We start from the raw sequence: 16,122 nt of genomic DNA, 5'->3' as shown, positions 1-16,122 counted from the left end.
TAGAAATTATTATAGAGTTGAAACCATTACAATGGAAACCATTACAGTGGACATTATTACAGTGGACACCATTACAATGGACACTTCAGTTGAAACCATTACAGTGGCCATTATTAAAGTGGACACCATTACAGCGGAAGCCATTACAGTGGACATTATTACAGTAGACACCATTACAGTGGACACTATTAAAGTGGACACCATTACAGTACCATTACAGTGGACATTGTTTACAGTGGACATTATTACAGTAGACACCATTACAGTGGAAACCATTACAGTGGACACTTTTACAGAGGACACCATTACAGTGGACATTATTACAGTGGACACTTTCACAGTGTGGACACTATCACAGTGTGGACACCATTACAGTTTGTGTTGCTCAGTCTTTTCTTCGTTTTTGTTTTTTGCCATGGCATTGTCAGATTGTTTTTCCACTTATAAGTTTGAACTTCCCTTTGGTTTCTTTTGCCTCTCTTAAGTATGTGATATTAAGGAATGACACAATAATTCAATCATTTTGAACCTTAGTGTGTCTGTCTTACAATTGCACATAATTTGCTATTCTTCTACAGGCAAGAATTTGCATATCGCATTTACAAAACTATTTAATTTCATAAAGGAAAACAAAAAGCCTTGTATCTTTTTTGATTGTTTTTTGTGCATGTAATTATATAAATGACAATATGAGCTTACGCTCAACATGTAAAATAAATCACAATTCATAGCTAAAAACAAAAATAAATAACAAGTTTTTCTGCTTGCAATAAACAATAACATAGAAACAAACAAACAAACTAATATATCAGATCATAAAATCCATTTGGTAATTTTGTTAAATTGTTCCAATATTTCAATGTTGCTTTGATCCTACAATCTCTTGTATATAATAATTTCACACCAGACATATAACTAGTATCTATGGAAATTGATAAATTTGTTATGAAATATTGAATAAGTGAATAATATGATGATTAAGGAATGCATGAAGTACATGTAGGATTGTTGTAGTTTTACTGTATTCAAATGTCCTGGCAAACATTATTTTTGACAAAATCAAATTTCTAAATCTTGTATCCTGATATCACAAGATTGAAAATTTGAATCTTGCAAGTATGGCAAGATATATTCAAAACTTTTTTATCCTCCAAAACTAATGAAATTCTTAAATAACTATGTGCTTTACCTTCAAGTATTAAGCTTGTCTAAGTAAGTTCTGTCATAATTTTATTTGAGGACTTTAGTTACTGATAGTCAATATAACATGTTCTAATGTTTTAATCTTTCTTTTTTTGAATTCTATTATTTTATTTCCTTTGCTGTACCCAATAAATGTAAGTTCATTTTTTGCTCAAAGAAATCTGCTAACTTAGCCAGGAAAGACAACTTTTGAACAAAAGCTTATCAGAAAATTAAACTGGATTTCACTGGGAATCAACCAGTTTGTTTCACTATCAAGAAAACAAAACAAATATCCCATTTCTTTTTCCTAAGGATATTTGACTTAAATAAGTATCTTGTCCAAAGCAATTTTCCGTTTCTTTCAACAAATCTAATTTTAATTTTTAACAAAGAAACAAATTACATATAAATAAAATATTACATCTATATCATGTGACTAGAAAACTACTACAGTGGCAAGCAATTAATCATAGTTTATTACACATATATTCCGACAGACCTCTATTGTAAATAGACCAAAAATGGCCACTAGACCCCATTATTTACTTTCAATTATTTGAAAACTGAGTAATGGGTAACTATTCTCACTTAAATCTAAATACATATGTTCAATAATTTTATTTCTTTCTGATTAGGCTCAGAAAATAAACCTTATTTTGAAACATAAGAATTAATATATCACACAAGAATGGCAATTTAAAATTCATATACTGTGTCAAAAATATTTAGGGGACTTATGAGAAATGAGGATCTCAATATTTCTACCTTTGGCCAATAAAAAGATTATGCCCTGGATACCCTGTTTCTTCACATACAGGGATTTAAAATTTATACACTTTGTCAAAAATAATTAACAGACTTTATGAAAAATTATCTCAATATTTCTACATTTGGTTCAAAAAAGAATGTATCTAGCCTTTCCTGGATACCATGTTTCTTTACAATTAAAACTGGGTTGATAATGTTTGACAGTGGACTTCACAAGCCTACCATCAGACACATGCTTTAGTAATGAAAATTTAGACCTCTCTATCAATCAGAGGATTTAAATGGAATTTCTTGTTACATGAAGGTTTTGATTTTCAAACTTAAATAAAATAAATACTAATAAAAATATCACAAAGGAACACAGGTTATAACACTGACAAAAATATAATCAAACTATATCAAACTCAGTAAATTATCAAAGGAAAAAAGAAAAAATTGTAAAATGTTAGTAAAAACCTATAAATAGTCAGCTATTCTGGGTTATAGGAATTCTCAAAACTACTGTGTATTCTTAGTAAGAAAATTTTGTTGTGACAAATAATAATAACAATAATACCTATCCATCTAGCAAGTGGGAAAACAAATAAAACCTTTCTAGTTAGCACTTTTTGAGAAGTTTATCTTACATTCAATGTCAGTGCCTTATGCAGGTACCAAAAAATGGGAACTAACAAAATAGCGTACTGAGATAATTGAAATCGTATTTCAAAGCTGGTACCAAAGACAGGTAACTTACAAAATGAGGAATTGAGATAAATGAAAACTTATTTCAAAGTGCGTTCCAACAAAAGATAGCTATCAAAATAGGGAATTGGTATAAATGAAATTGTCTTTGAAAGAAAAAAAATAAAGTATTAAATATAAACAAAATGGAGAAAAAAAATATTTAAATGAAATAATAATGTTCAAACTTAAGGTGGTACCAAACACCTCGACTAAAATTAATTTGGCTCTTTTAATTTTCATAAAATTTTGACAAAATATTAACTTTGACCCTTTGACAAAAATATAAAAATTTCAAAAAACTTGAACCACACACTTTATCTGAAAAATTTCATTGGATATACATTGTATAGCAGTTTGACAAACACTAATTTTGATCATTGAGAAGCTTAATATTTCCTTAACAATAGAACTTGATTAAAACGTTCAGCCGATTTTTACAGAGTTATCTCCCTGTAGTGTTATGTACCACCTTAAACCAATGACAGATAATTTTCTAGAAAAGGTAAAACATATACCTTTTGACATTTGCACACATAAAGCTAAAATATAAAAATAAAAAAAATAATGTAAAAACTAAAACAAAATATCACATAATAATAATAAAACTTCAATGGATTATTCTAAGTAGGTTTCATGAGGTCAAGAGGTTCTCTAAGAAATTCTTCAAACAAAAAAAAGTTAATCTTTACCAATTAACAACTAAGTATTGAATAAGAACTGTAAAATCAGAAATGTTTGCAATGTTTTTGTTTTTGAAAAAAATTGCAATTCAAGTTTTATTAGGCAGCAACAACATTTTTGTTACCTGTTGCAGTATTACCCGAAATCGCTATAATAAATCTCACATTTTTGTTCATTTTTCAATAATCGTAATAACAAATGCATGCAAAAATTTCTGAATTTACAGTATAACTGAAACAAGTGCTTATGTGTTACCATTCTGCACATATTTGAGAATTTATTTTAAGATTTTGTCTTTCTTATGTCCATCAACAATATTAAAAAGAGTGAACTTTTTAATGTCGATGTACAACTTTTTTGTTTACATTACAAAAACTCCCTGTCAGTATCAGTATTCATACTTTCTATCTTTACACTAGAATTTGATAATAATATATTCTGATAGTCAAGCATCATAAAATCTAATCTAAATATACAATTTAATAAAATGGTGGATTTCTTCAATTGTGAGTATTAAATCTGTTTTAAGAGGTAAACATTCCTCTAAAATTTAATTAAATCTAATGATAAAAAGTTATTGTACTTTTTTTTACTAATGTATTGTATTAAATAAACTTAGGCATGTTTAACCTACTTTACAGTCAAATTGAATTAAGAAATTTTGAGGACAGTGACATATGATCCAGCTAACTTTTACAGTTTTGGGAGTTGCAGTAAAAGAAAATGTAATGTAATATCCAACTTCATAACTCACTAAACAAAAAAACTATATGATTTGACAGTGTAATAAATTCAAAAGACATGGAATGATATTGGAAATGTTATTAAGGTCTACTAATTCTATTATATAAATTGAAAAAGAATATCAAATTTCTTTGACATAGCATTCAACAGTTCTTGATAAGTTGAACAAGTCATAAATCTAAAATTAATACATTGGTGCAATGAAAATAACGTGATTTTCCAGTAAAATAAAAATGTATATTTTCAATCATCTGAAGCCATGCAACAATGGGAGTTGACAAGACAATGACAATGACATTGCTTCAAAATAAATGGAAAATGTACAGAAAACGATAAACTTCCTTGTATTTTCTACTTTATTTCCATAAAAAAGTTCATGGTCAATTTAACAAAAAAGAATAACTAATCTACTTATGTAGAAAATAATTCAACTTGTGCCAGAACAACACTGATAATTAACTAATGCGCTACCGGGTATGCACATTTGTGAATTAATGTTTTATTGTCACTCATTGTATATTTTTCTACATTTGAATTCTTGGATTAGTTTTTTAAAATTCTTACAAAGCCAGAACATCAAAATCAAGGCCTCATCTTCTATTCCAATGTACTGCCTCTTTTAAATGGAAAAATTCTACATATGTCTATCTGAATTCAAAATTTTGTAATTTGCTTTATTCTGACGATTAAATAATATCATCCCAATATCGTTCATTATGTCTTATTGCATAATTCTAAGGTTAAAATCATTTGGTTTCTTTATATGGAATATCACTGGCCAAATAATATACCGTGGATTCATTATTATTCGTGGATTTCATGGGTAATTGTAAACCAAGAATTTAAATGTTCCACTACAAATTTTCAGTACGTTTTTATGCAGACTTTGGCAAAACCATGAATCAAATATACACAAAAATACATTTTTTTCTCAATCAGCAAAAATTGGTATCCAAGAAAAATAAATATATCTACAGAAATACAAAAAAAATCTTTGTTAAGAATTTTTTATTCTTCAGAAACTTAGAAAAAAAAACATGCAATAAAAAGCATTTATTACTTAATGCCCAATGATTCTGAACATTAAAATACATCCATTATCTATACTAAAATGTTACAGCATAACCATTTCATTTGAAAATTCTTGCATGATAATTTCAGAAACTTCCAATCTTTGGTCTAATGCAAAATAATAAAACAAATGCTTGTGAAGTATAAAAAAAATCTAAAAATGGCACAAAAATAATATCTATTACAACTCATCTACATTCATGCTTAAATCCTAAAAAATCTCATTTGAAAGCTTAATACATACTGCAAGCTAATTCATTTTCGTAAAAATGCTAACCATCATACAAACAAGCCTTGTCAACAAATTCAAAACTTTAGCTATACTTTGTCCTTTAAACTTTCTAAATTTGAAAGTACTCAAAACTTCAACCTAACTTTGACAATTATATTATGAATTTACAAAAAATCTTTTCTATAATTCTGTCTACAAAAATAAAGTAGCTTACAGTATAATTTGAGACAAAATGTTTAAAGAAGACATGGAATGTAACAAAACGTTGTGTAAAACATCAGATCATGGTTATGTTGTCGAGTGAATGTCAACTTCACCAGGCTCTGACATTACATGTCTACAGTCCAATAATGTAGAAAGTTCAAGCACAATCTTACATAACACAGGGTGTTCCAGTATCTCTTCTGTAGGCAATGGGGGATGAGACATTGGGTAGTAGCTGGGCCCCTGAAAAGTATTTATAACAATAAGAAGGATGATAAACTAGATTTTAAATTGAAATTATACCTCCTCAATTGTCTAGAAGTTCTATGACAAAAGCAATATGTCAAAGGTAAGTCACACAAGTATAGTTCAAGATCAGCAAGACATTTGTATAATGATTATAGTTAAAGGTTTTTTTATATCATTCTTTCAGTTCAAATATATTAGTTTTTCAGAATATAAATACCTGCTCATTTTTCATATCAACTGAATTTGAATGATTTAACAATAATTATCGCTTAAACATTTTACTTGCAAGTTTTCTGTTATGCAATTTAAGCAATTAAACTGTTCTGCTGTGGTCATCTATCATAAATAAAGTCACATATTAGATTCTTGTAAATAAAACAGACAATACTCTTTTTATACTTAATTTAACTCACTTTAAAGCCTCTGTGTAAGATGAGAACAATATAACAAAACACAAATCTCAACATGATGAGCCGTAAAAAGTCATCTCCAAGAAACTGTATGTAGGCATGATCTGAAATATTAAGATAAGTGTATATTGTATTTGAGATATCATACTTTGATAAGTCAGGAATACATTTGCAGTGGATATATGTTTTAGTATTGTTACTCTATATATATATATTTATGAAAATTCTTGGTTTTTTCACTGACAGTTGCAAACTTCAAGGCATGACTCATACTTGTTTAAAAGTAATTTTGGAGGAGAACATGCTTTTTATAGTTTCATAATGCTTTGAGTTTTGTTTTACTTAAGAATTATTAAGAATTGACTTCATATGTGGAATTCATGCATTTTTTTTTATATTCAATCAAATAAATACATTGTTGTAGTAGAATTGTACTTTTGCTTCAAACCAAAACAAAGAATCAATGGATGGGGGAAGTGTGTTTAATCAATCTCATTAATTTGTCACAGGAACTTTTGAGATAATTTTGTTAGTAAAATATAATTTGACAATATGATTGATTGACTAATTTTTGGTGCTTTCAAGCCACTTTCAGCACTATTGGCTATTTTGTGGCAGCTAGTTTTTGTTGATGGAGGAAGACAGAGTGACCAGAGAACAACGACCTTTCGGCAACAAGTAGAAGTACCCAGAGAGAACCATCCACCTTCGTGAGGAAAACTGGCAATCCTACTTAATTAAAATTGGAGTCAAAACAACTTCCTTGTGTAGGGCATGAACTCATAACCTCAATGCTGTTAGGCTAGTGCTACAGTAGTTGAACTACTTAGACCACTTGGCCAGTGAAGCCCCTTTGACAATATGTCATTCAGGTTTACAAAATATGAAAAAAATTATGATCAATGTTTATCACATGTTTTCTAAATGAAGCTAATCAGAAACCAGAACACATTGTGCTGACAACCAATGAACAACCATGTAACAAATGAACAACATAAGTTACTAACATACAAACCTATGCCACAAAGTAAACTCCATCCAGGTACTTACCTATTGACCTAGACTTAACAAATAGTTTTGAAGCTTCTGCCATAAACTTGTTGACTTGAGCCTGACATTTGTCCCATGTTGCTATCGATATTGACATATAGTTACATACTAGACAGAATGCCATCAATGGGGAATGTAAAAACAAGGTAAACAATTTTCCTTTCTGGTTTTGATCTGAAATAGAAAATGACCATTGTTAAAATTTCTGTACAGCTGTAAACAATGATTCTGAAACTACAAAACTAACAAGACTTAAAGAATATATATACTGTAGATTTATTATTATTTGTTGGATACCAAGTTTCATGGATTGTGGGTATCATGAATTTTGTGGGTACAGGTGAACCATAAATTTAAATGTTCAAAAAATTACAAATTTTCTGCAGATTTTGGCAAAACCATGAAATAAAATATCCAAAAAAATACTTTTTCTCAATCCAGGAATATTGATAGCTATGAAAACTAGAGGCTCTAAAGAGCCTGTGTCGCTCACCTTGGTCTATGTGAATATTAAACAAAGGACGCAGATGGATTCATGACAAAATTGTGTTTTGGTGATGGTGATGTGTTTGTACATCTTAATTTACTGAACATTTTTCCTGCTTACAATTATCTCTATCTATAATTAACTTGGCCCAGTAGTTTCAGAGGAGAAGATTTTTGTAAAAGATTACTAAGATTTACGAAAAAATGGTTAAAAATTGACTATAAAGGGCAATAACTCCTAAAGGGGTCAACTGACAATTTCGGTCATGTTGACTTATTTGTAGATCTTACTTTGCCGACATTTATTGTTTTTTACAGTTTATCTCTATCTATAATAATATTCAAGATAATAACCAAAAACAGCAAAATCACCTTAAAATTACCAATTCAGGGGCAGCAACCCAACAACGGGTTGTCCGATTCATCTGAAAATTTCAGGGCAGATAGATCTTGACCTGATAAACAATTTTACTTCATGTCAGATTTGCTTTAAATGCTTTGGTTTTTGAGTTAAAAGCCATAAACTGAATTTTACCCCTATGTTCTATTTTTAGCCGTGGCGGCCATCTTGGTTGGTTGACCAGGTCACGCCACACATTTTCAAAACTAGATAACCAAATGATGATTGTGGCCAAGTTTGGTTTAATTTGGCCACGGTGTTTCAGAGGAGAAGATTTTTGTAAAAGATTACTAAGATTTACGAAAAATGGTTAAAAATTGACTATAAAGGGCAATTACTCCTAAAGGGGTCAACTGACCATTTCGGTTATATTGACTTATTTGTAAATCTTACTTTGCTGAACATTATTGCTGTTTACAGTTTATCTCTATCTATAATAATATTCAAGATAATAACCAATAAAATGCTCCGCCGGGCGCAGCTTGATACGACCGCAGAGGTCGAACCCTGAACAGTTGGGGCAAGTATGGACACAACATTCAAGCTTGATACAGCTCTGAATTTGGATTGTGATTAAATATTTGACACAGGATAGGTTTCTGACACAGAATGAATGTGGTCTAAGAACTTAAAAATTTTAAATTGGACATTCACCTATTATGGTCCAATATCCAAAATCTAAATACATGGTTAGATTCAGCATATCAAAGAACCCCAAGAATTCAATTTTTGATGAAATCAAACAAAGTTTTATTTTAGACCCTTTTGACCTCAATGTGGACAAAGTTGATAACGGGGCCCAAAAATCAAAAATCTAAATACATAGTTAGATTCAGCATATCAAAGAACCCCATATATTCAATTTTTGTTGAAATCAAACAAAGTTTAATTTTGGACCCCGATTTGGACCAACTTGAAAACTGGGCCCATAATCAAAAATCTAAATACATGTTTAGATTCAGCATATCAAAGAACACTAAAAATTCAATTTTTGTTAAAATCAAACTAAGTTTAATTTTGGACCCTTTGGACCTTAATGTAGACCAATTTGAAAACAGAACCAAAAATTAAGAATCTAAATACACGATTAGATTCGGCATATCAAAGAACCCCAATAATTCAATTTTTGATGAAATCAAACAAAGTTAAATTTTGGACCCTTTGGACCTCAATGTGGACCAATTTAAAAACGGGGCCCAAAATCCAAAAACTTAATACACGGTAAGATTCAGCATATTAAAGAACCCCAAGAATTCAAGAATAAAACCCCATTGAAATTAATCAAGAAATAAGCAATTTATACGAAGTATCTTCTTTTGCACAATACTGTGCAATTGAATATTTCTTGCTATTGCGCAATACTGTACAATTGACAATTTCTTGCTATTGCGCAATATTGTGCTATTGGATATTTCTTGCTATTGCGCAATACTGTGCAATTGAAGATTTCTTGCTATTGCGCAATACTGTGCAATTGAAGATTTCTTGCTATTGTGCAATACTGTGCAATTGAAAATTTCTTGCTATTGCACAATACTTATTATATAATAATTTACACATCCTGTTTGGTGTGTATCTCCTACCATATCATTATTATTTGCTTTTAAATATAAATCAGAAATAACCAACTTAAAATGGAAAATTTTAAAAGAAAAAAAAGAAAAAAAAAATCCCCCCCCCCCCAAATTTTTTGAACCCCCTTATGATTCATCACCCCCAAACTCAATCCCAGCCTTCCCTTTGTGGTATGGTACCTTGCAGTACAATTTCAGAGAGATCCATACAATTGAACACAAGTTATTGTCTGGAAACTAGAAAAATGCTTATTTTTGGCCCCTTTTTGGCCCCCAATTCCTAAACGTTTAGGGCAATTACCCCCAAACTCAATTCCGGCTTTCCCTTTGTGATATGGAACCTTGTAGTACAATTTCAGAAATATCCAAACACTTACACACAAGTTATTGTCATGAAACTAGAAAAATGCTTGTTTTTTGCCCCTTTTTTTGGCCCCTAATTCCTAAAATTTTGAGGCAATTACCCCCATAATCAATTACAGCCTTCCCTTTGTGATATGGAACCTTGTGGTACAATGTCAGAGAGATCCATACACTTACACACAAGTTATTGTCTGGAAGTTACAAAAATGCTTATTTTTGGCCCCTTTTTGGCCCCTAATTCCTTAACTGTTGGTACCATAACCCCCAAAATCAATCCCAACCTTCCTTTCGTGGTATTGAACCTTATAATAAAATTTCATGGAGATCCATTCACTTAAACTAAAGTTAGAGTGCGAAAACCAATGTGTCTTCGGACGACGACGACGACGACGACGACGACGACGACGACGACGACGACGACGACGACGACGCCAACGTCATACCAATATACGACCAAAAAATTTTCAATTTTTGCGGTCGTATAAAAACAGCAAAATTTCCTTAAAATTACCAATTCAGGGGCAGCAACCCAATAACGGGTTGTCCGATTCATCTGAAAATTTCAGGGCAGATAGATCTTGACCTGATAAACAATTTTACTTCATGTCAGATTTGCTTTAAATGCTTTGGTTTTTGAGTTAAAAGCCATAAACTGAATTTTACCCCTATGTTCTATTTTTAGCCGTGGCGGCCATCTTGGTTGGTTGACCAGGTCACGCCACACATTTTTAAAACTAGATAACCAAATGATGATTGTGGCCAAGTTTGGTTTAATTTGGCCACGGTGTTTCAGAGGAGAAGATTTTTGTAAAAGATTACTAAGATTTACGAAAAATTGTTAAAAATTGACTATAAAGGGCAATAACTCCTAAAGGGGTCAACTGACCATTTCAGTCATGTTGACTTATTTGTTAATCTTACTTTGCTGAACATTATTGCTGTTTACAGTTTATCTCTATCTATAATAATATTCAAGATAATAACCAAAAACAGCAAAATTTCCTTAAAATTACCAATTCAGGGGCAGCAACCCAACAACAGGTTGTTCGATTCATCTGAAAATTTCAGGGCAGATAGATCTTGACCTGATAAACAATTTTACTTCATGTCAGATTTGCTCTAAATGCTTTGGTTTTTGAGTTATAAGCCAAAAACTGAATTTTACCCCTATGTTTTATTTTTAGCTGTGGCGGCCATCTTGGTTGGTTGGCCGGGTCACGCCACACATTTTTTAAACTAGATACCCCAATGATGATTGTGGCCAAGTTTGGTTAAATTTGGCCCAGTTGTTTCAGAGGAGAAGATTTTTGTAAAAGATTACTAAGATTTACGAAAAATGGTTAAAAATTGACTATAAAGGGCAATTACTCCTAAAGGGGTCAACTGACCATTTCGGTTATATTGACTTATTTGTAAATCTTACTTTGCTGAACATTATTGCTGTTTACAGTTTATCTCTATCTATAATAATATTCAAGATAATAACCAAAAACAGCAAAATTTCCAAGTAGTTTCAGAGGAGAAGATTTTTGTAAAAGTTTACGGACGACGGACGACGGACGCAGGACGACGGACGACGGACGCAAAGTGATGAGAAAAGCTCACTTGACCTTTCAGGTCAGGTGAGCTAATAATGAATCCAAAGATGGGATTGTCATCATATTCCCAACTTAGATACTGACATATGGTTTGAAGTTTTGAACACTTGTCCATTGTTAAGATGTGTATTGTGTTACTGGCTTATTGTCTGACATTTACTCCACTTTTTTTTTTCATTTACAATAAGTTAAATAGTTCAGAGCTCTAGGTGAGTTCCAATTAAATTGATTTGAAGTACGATTTTGAAATATTAAATGGAATTCTTGAGGATGTGAAATATTTAAGTTTAAGTCATACAAAAACCCTACAAACAAAGTTAATTTGTTCTGAAGTGGTAACTAGATATTGCTTTTGACAGAAACAAGTCATTTATTTACTGTACGTTTGATATACAAGGTAAAAAAGAAAGAAAGCTGGTCAATTTAAATTTACAACATGCAGAGATCGATTGGTTGATAGATTGTGGCAATTACTTCATGCATTTGCCTGACGATGCAGAGATTGGTGAAATACATGAGACTTTTAATTTAACTGACTACTTTTTTTTCCTACAAACTGTTGCCATCTGCTATAATACTGTAGATTCATTTATTTTCATTGATATCAATTTTTCGTGGATTGAAGAAAAAATGTTCTTTCCTAGATATTTGATTTTGTGGTTTTGCCAAAGTCTGCCATATAAACCCAAAGAACTTATACTTGACTAAACATATAAATTTATGGTTTACTTATATCCACAAAATCCACGAAAATTGGTATCCCACAAATAATAATGAATCCACAGTAGACCTTTGAATTGTAATTCTAACTGTTTCAAGTTTCTATATAATCTTATACATTCAAATATTATCTGAAAATAAGTCAAACAACACACCAATACCTAAACCACAGAACTTGATTGTAAACATCAAGAAACCTACATGCAAAAAAGCTACTTTTTTCATTTTAAGAAAACAAAATATACAAGCAAGAATCTATAAAGCCTTTCTACAAGCAAGCACCATTACCATTCAACAAAATTATTTACAATGCAAACAAATCATTCTAAACTGTATTTGAGATAACACATACACTAAACCAGCTTTCCATAGCTATAGAAGCATTATACCTACCAGTATACAGTGTGAAAGAGTTAGAGGATATGGGTAAAAAATGGTGACTTTTAAATGGGGAAAGGGAAGGGGTCTACAGGTAGTTATGACTACATTAGTAGTAGCAAGTTTTTTTTTCATTAAGGGGAAAACACTTAGAGCTTCTGTTAAAAAAAAGAAGCTAAAATAGACATTTTTCCACATTAAATCTAATTTCTTAAGAGTACAATCAGTGTTTTGAATCCTGTCTTAAAAACATATATAGATCTAAAATAAATGGATAAATTTTATGAAAAATATTTTCTTAGCCTTTTCTTGCTCTTATCAGTTTTATCGACAGCAAACTAAAATAAAATTACAGTACTGTGCTAGTTTACTAAATTTTCAATATCACAACAGTCATTTGTGAGAATCTCAATTTCTGTGGAACTATAAAATTAATTTCTTGTCTATAGCCACAATAAGACAACACCAAAACCAAAAATATGTATTTAGATTCTCTCTACTAATGTATAAAAGACATTGTTACAGTTATTCTTTCTGCAGGAAAAATACAAATAAAATTATCAAATTATAGAAAAATGTTCATATTTCTCTTAAATCTTAAATTCTTACAGTAGTTTTGGGTAATTCTAGAATAAGAAACAAAAAGAACTAAAATTCTATATCATTCTAACCTTTTCCAACAATATCAACATTGTTTTCAATTGGAAACTTTTGTATTTGTTCATAGATTTTTATTTAAATGTTTATTGTAAAAGTTGTGACAAATGAGAAGGTTTGATATGGCTGGGCTATGGCCCTTATTTCTAACTTGTATTTCAATTAAGGATTTCTTAGCCATTATCACAATGAATCAAAGCTTAAACAATGACTAGAAAGGAAATATGTCTTTTTTGTTGAAAATTTTCATATCAGACTTCTTTTCATGATGTCACAAATTTTCAAGAGAATCTAAATAACGCCAATCAAATACACGTGTTATCATACATCCATAAAAATCAACACATAATTTACATACTTCTTTCTGAAAATAAAAATAGCAGAATATATGTTATAAATATCTCAAAACCAGACAATAGTTTAATTACTTGAAATTACTTATTAAATAATATTTAATCAAACTGCATTTTAATATTTTTTATGTACAGAAACTATGACGGACTTTGTAATTTAAGACTTTTGGCAATTAAGTACTGTATATTCATCAATTTTTAAATGTGTTTTATTATTGTGAAAAAGTGTGACAGTATATGATTTCTAAAAATTAGATGTGTTTTATTATTGTGAAAAAGTGTGACAGTTTATGATTTCTAAAAAAAAAACCTCGCATTATTTTTATGTAGTATTTCCTGGAAATTGCAATAATCAATCTCACTTTTTTATCCTTTTTTCAACAATCATAAAAATAAATGCACACAATAATTTCTGAATTCACAGTCCTACCTAATTCATAATGTTTTATCATTATTGTAACTAAACAGTTCAAAAAACTCTTTCCCTGACATTATATCTTAAATTCATTCAAAATCTAAATTAAATTTAAAAATAAAAAAAATCTAATCCTACACAAGATAATAGCCTACATACAATTTATAGTATGCCAACTAAGAGCAAATAAGGTATTGAGAGAATCTACAGGCTCAAGAGAGGTGCAACAGTATCATACTACTAAGATATCACAGATAACCTCCCTTGTAAAAACTTATTGTTAGGTAATTCCAATAGAACATGGAAGTTGTTAGGTAATTCTAATAGAACATGGGTTGCATGTGAATTATGTCACAATTAAAATTGAAACTTCACTTGTATTTAGAACAACTCTGGAAATCAAAAGGACTTTTGTGCTGGTGTTCTGTGCTAGGAAGTTATTTAAAATCATTCTTAAAGTAAGTTTACATGTATCTGTTCAATTTTTTATTCCTTAAGGGTTGGTTTTCTATAACTTTTTGGCTTCCTCAAAACAAAATGGCTGCCTTTTAACCGTGTCTTATAGGTTTGCTTCGAGGTACAAAAGCTAAAATTTTTCCTATTAGAATCAAAATAATTCTATCATGCCATGCTCTATGCTCATTTAAATATTGGTAGGCATTATATTTGAATTTGACAGATATAGAAATGGAATCAATTCACAATGGAAAGAAATGCATTCTAAATTGTCTTTCTTGTTTGAAAATACAAATAATGCACCTTTCTTGAACCTATACTGGACAGAACCAAGAGAACCATAAGTAGGAAAAGGATTTCAGCAAACTAACAAACCTATAATAGGTTGATTAACAGCTAAAAAATAAAAACATGCATTATAAAGAAATGACTATACATATAACAAACCAAGTAAGCAGAGTTATATTCTACATAGTTTTGATAATTTCCATGTAATACAATGCATACTGAAGCAAAAGTTGAAACATATATCAATGTCAACTAACAAGCTTTCGCTAGGAGTTCCTTATTCATGCAATTCATTTCAGAGAAAAATTTATGTCTTAGTATACTTTTTATCTTTTAAGTAATCACAAAAAAGTACACAATAATTATTTTGGGGAAATAGAATGGAATTTTCATGCATTTTTTTTATATCTTCTAGCTGATTTCTGAAAAAAATCTAAATCCTAAGAGACATTATTGTGAAATATTAAAATATTCTATTAAATGTAGTCTTTTGTTATTAATGTATCTTAAAGATGTTTACCTTGCATGGCATGAGGGACCTGTTCTGGTGATAGAAAGCACACAACTGGCTGTCCGAACAAATTTGGAAAATTCTGAATGAGAACAAAATATTGCATCATCAACTTTCAAATATACAATTTGCACAATTAAAAAGCCACAAAAGATCAAAATAACCACTAAAAATTTTTGAATTAAAAACGGTCTACAGGTGTGTATAATATGCATCCCCTCTACCAACTATATGTCTTGAGTATTATTCACGACCAAATACAGTATATTATTACTTATGAAACATGATTGACTAGATTTGTCAATGGTATGTTCACAACCTAAATATTACACATCTTTCTTTAAACTATAATAAAATGCTCCGCTGGGCGCAGCTTGATTTGACCGCAGAGGTCGAACCCTGAACAGTTGGGGCAAGTATGGACACAACATTCAAGCTTGATACAGCTCTGAATTTGGATTGTGATTAAATATTTGACACAGCATAGGTTTCTGACACAGAATGAATGTGGTCTAAGAACTTGAAAATTTTAAATTGGACATTCACCTATTATGGTCCAATATCCAAAATCTAAATACATGGTTAGATTCAGCATATCAAAGA

At 30.3% G+C, this 16,122-nt stretch overlaps 1 protein-coding gene across 2 annotated transcripts in view; it reads right to left on the bottom strand.

The window, feature by feature from the left end:
• Positions 1 to 595: 595 nt before the first annotated feature.
• The window catches only part of LOC127730187 (protein SCAI-like), a 43,385-nt gene continuing 27,858 nt past the window's right edge, over positions 596 to 16,122 (bottom strand). The window contains exons 12-16 of one of the 2 annotated variants that reach the window (XM_052238461.1): positions 15,529 to 15,601; positions 15,096 to 15,116; positions 7,321 to 7,494; positions 6,274 to 6,374; positions 596 to 5,854 (exon numbers count right to left, since the gene is read on the bottom strand). In XM_052238461.1, the coding sequence (XP_052094421.1) occupies positions 5,696 to 5,854; positions 6,274 to 6,374; positions 7,321 to 7,494; positions 15,096 to 15,116; positions 15,529 to 15,601 (528 nt within the window). In that variant the 3' untranslated portion in view covers positions 596 to 5,695. The remainder of the gene's footprint in view (positions 5,855 to 6,273; positions 6,375 to 7,320; positions 7,495 to 15,095; positions 15,117 to 15,528; positions 15,602 to 16,122) is intronic. The other variant, XM_052238462.1, reaches the window with a different exon arrangement.

The sequence above is a fragment of the Mytilus californianus genome, unplaced genomic scaffold (genome assembly GCF_021869535.1).
Source record: "Mytilus californianus isolate M0D057914Y unplaced genomic scaffold, xbMytCali1.0.p SCAF_2, whole genome shotgun sequence".
Classification (NCBI taxonomy): domain Eukaryota; kingdom Metazoa; phylum Mollusca; class Bivalvia; order Mytilida; family Mytilidae; genus Mytilus; species Mytilus californianus.
The sequence above is the reverse complement of the archived record's forward strand: the minus strand, read 5'-3'. Positions and strand labels throughout refer to the sequence as shown.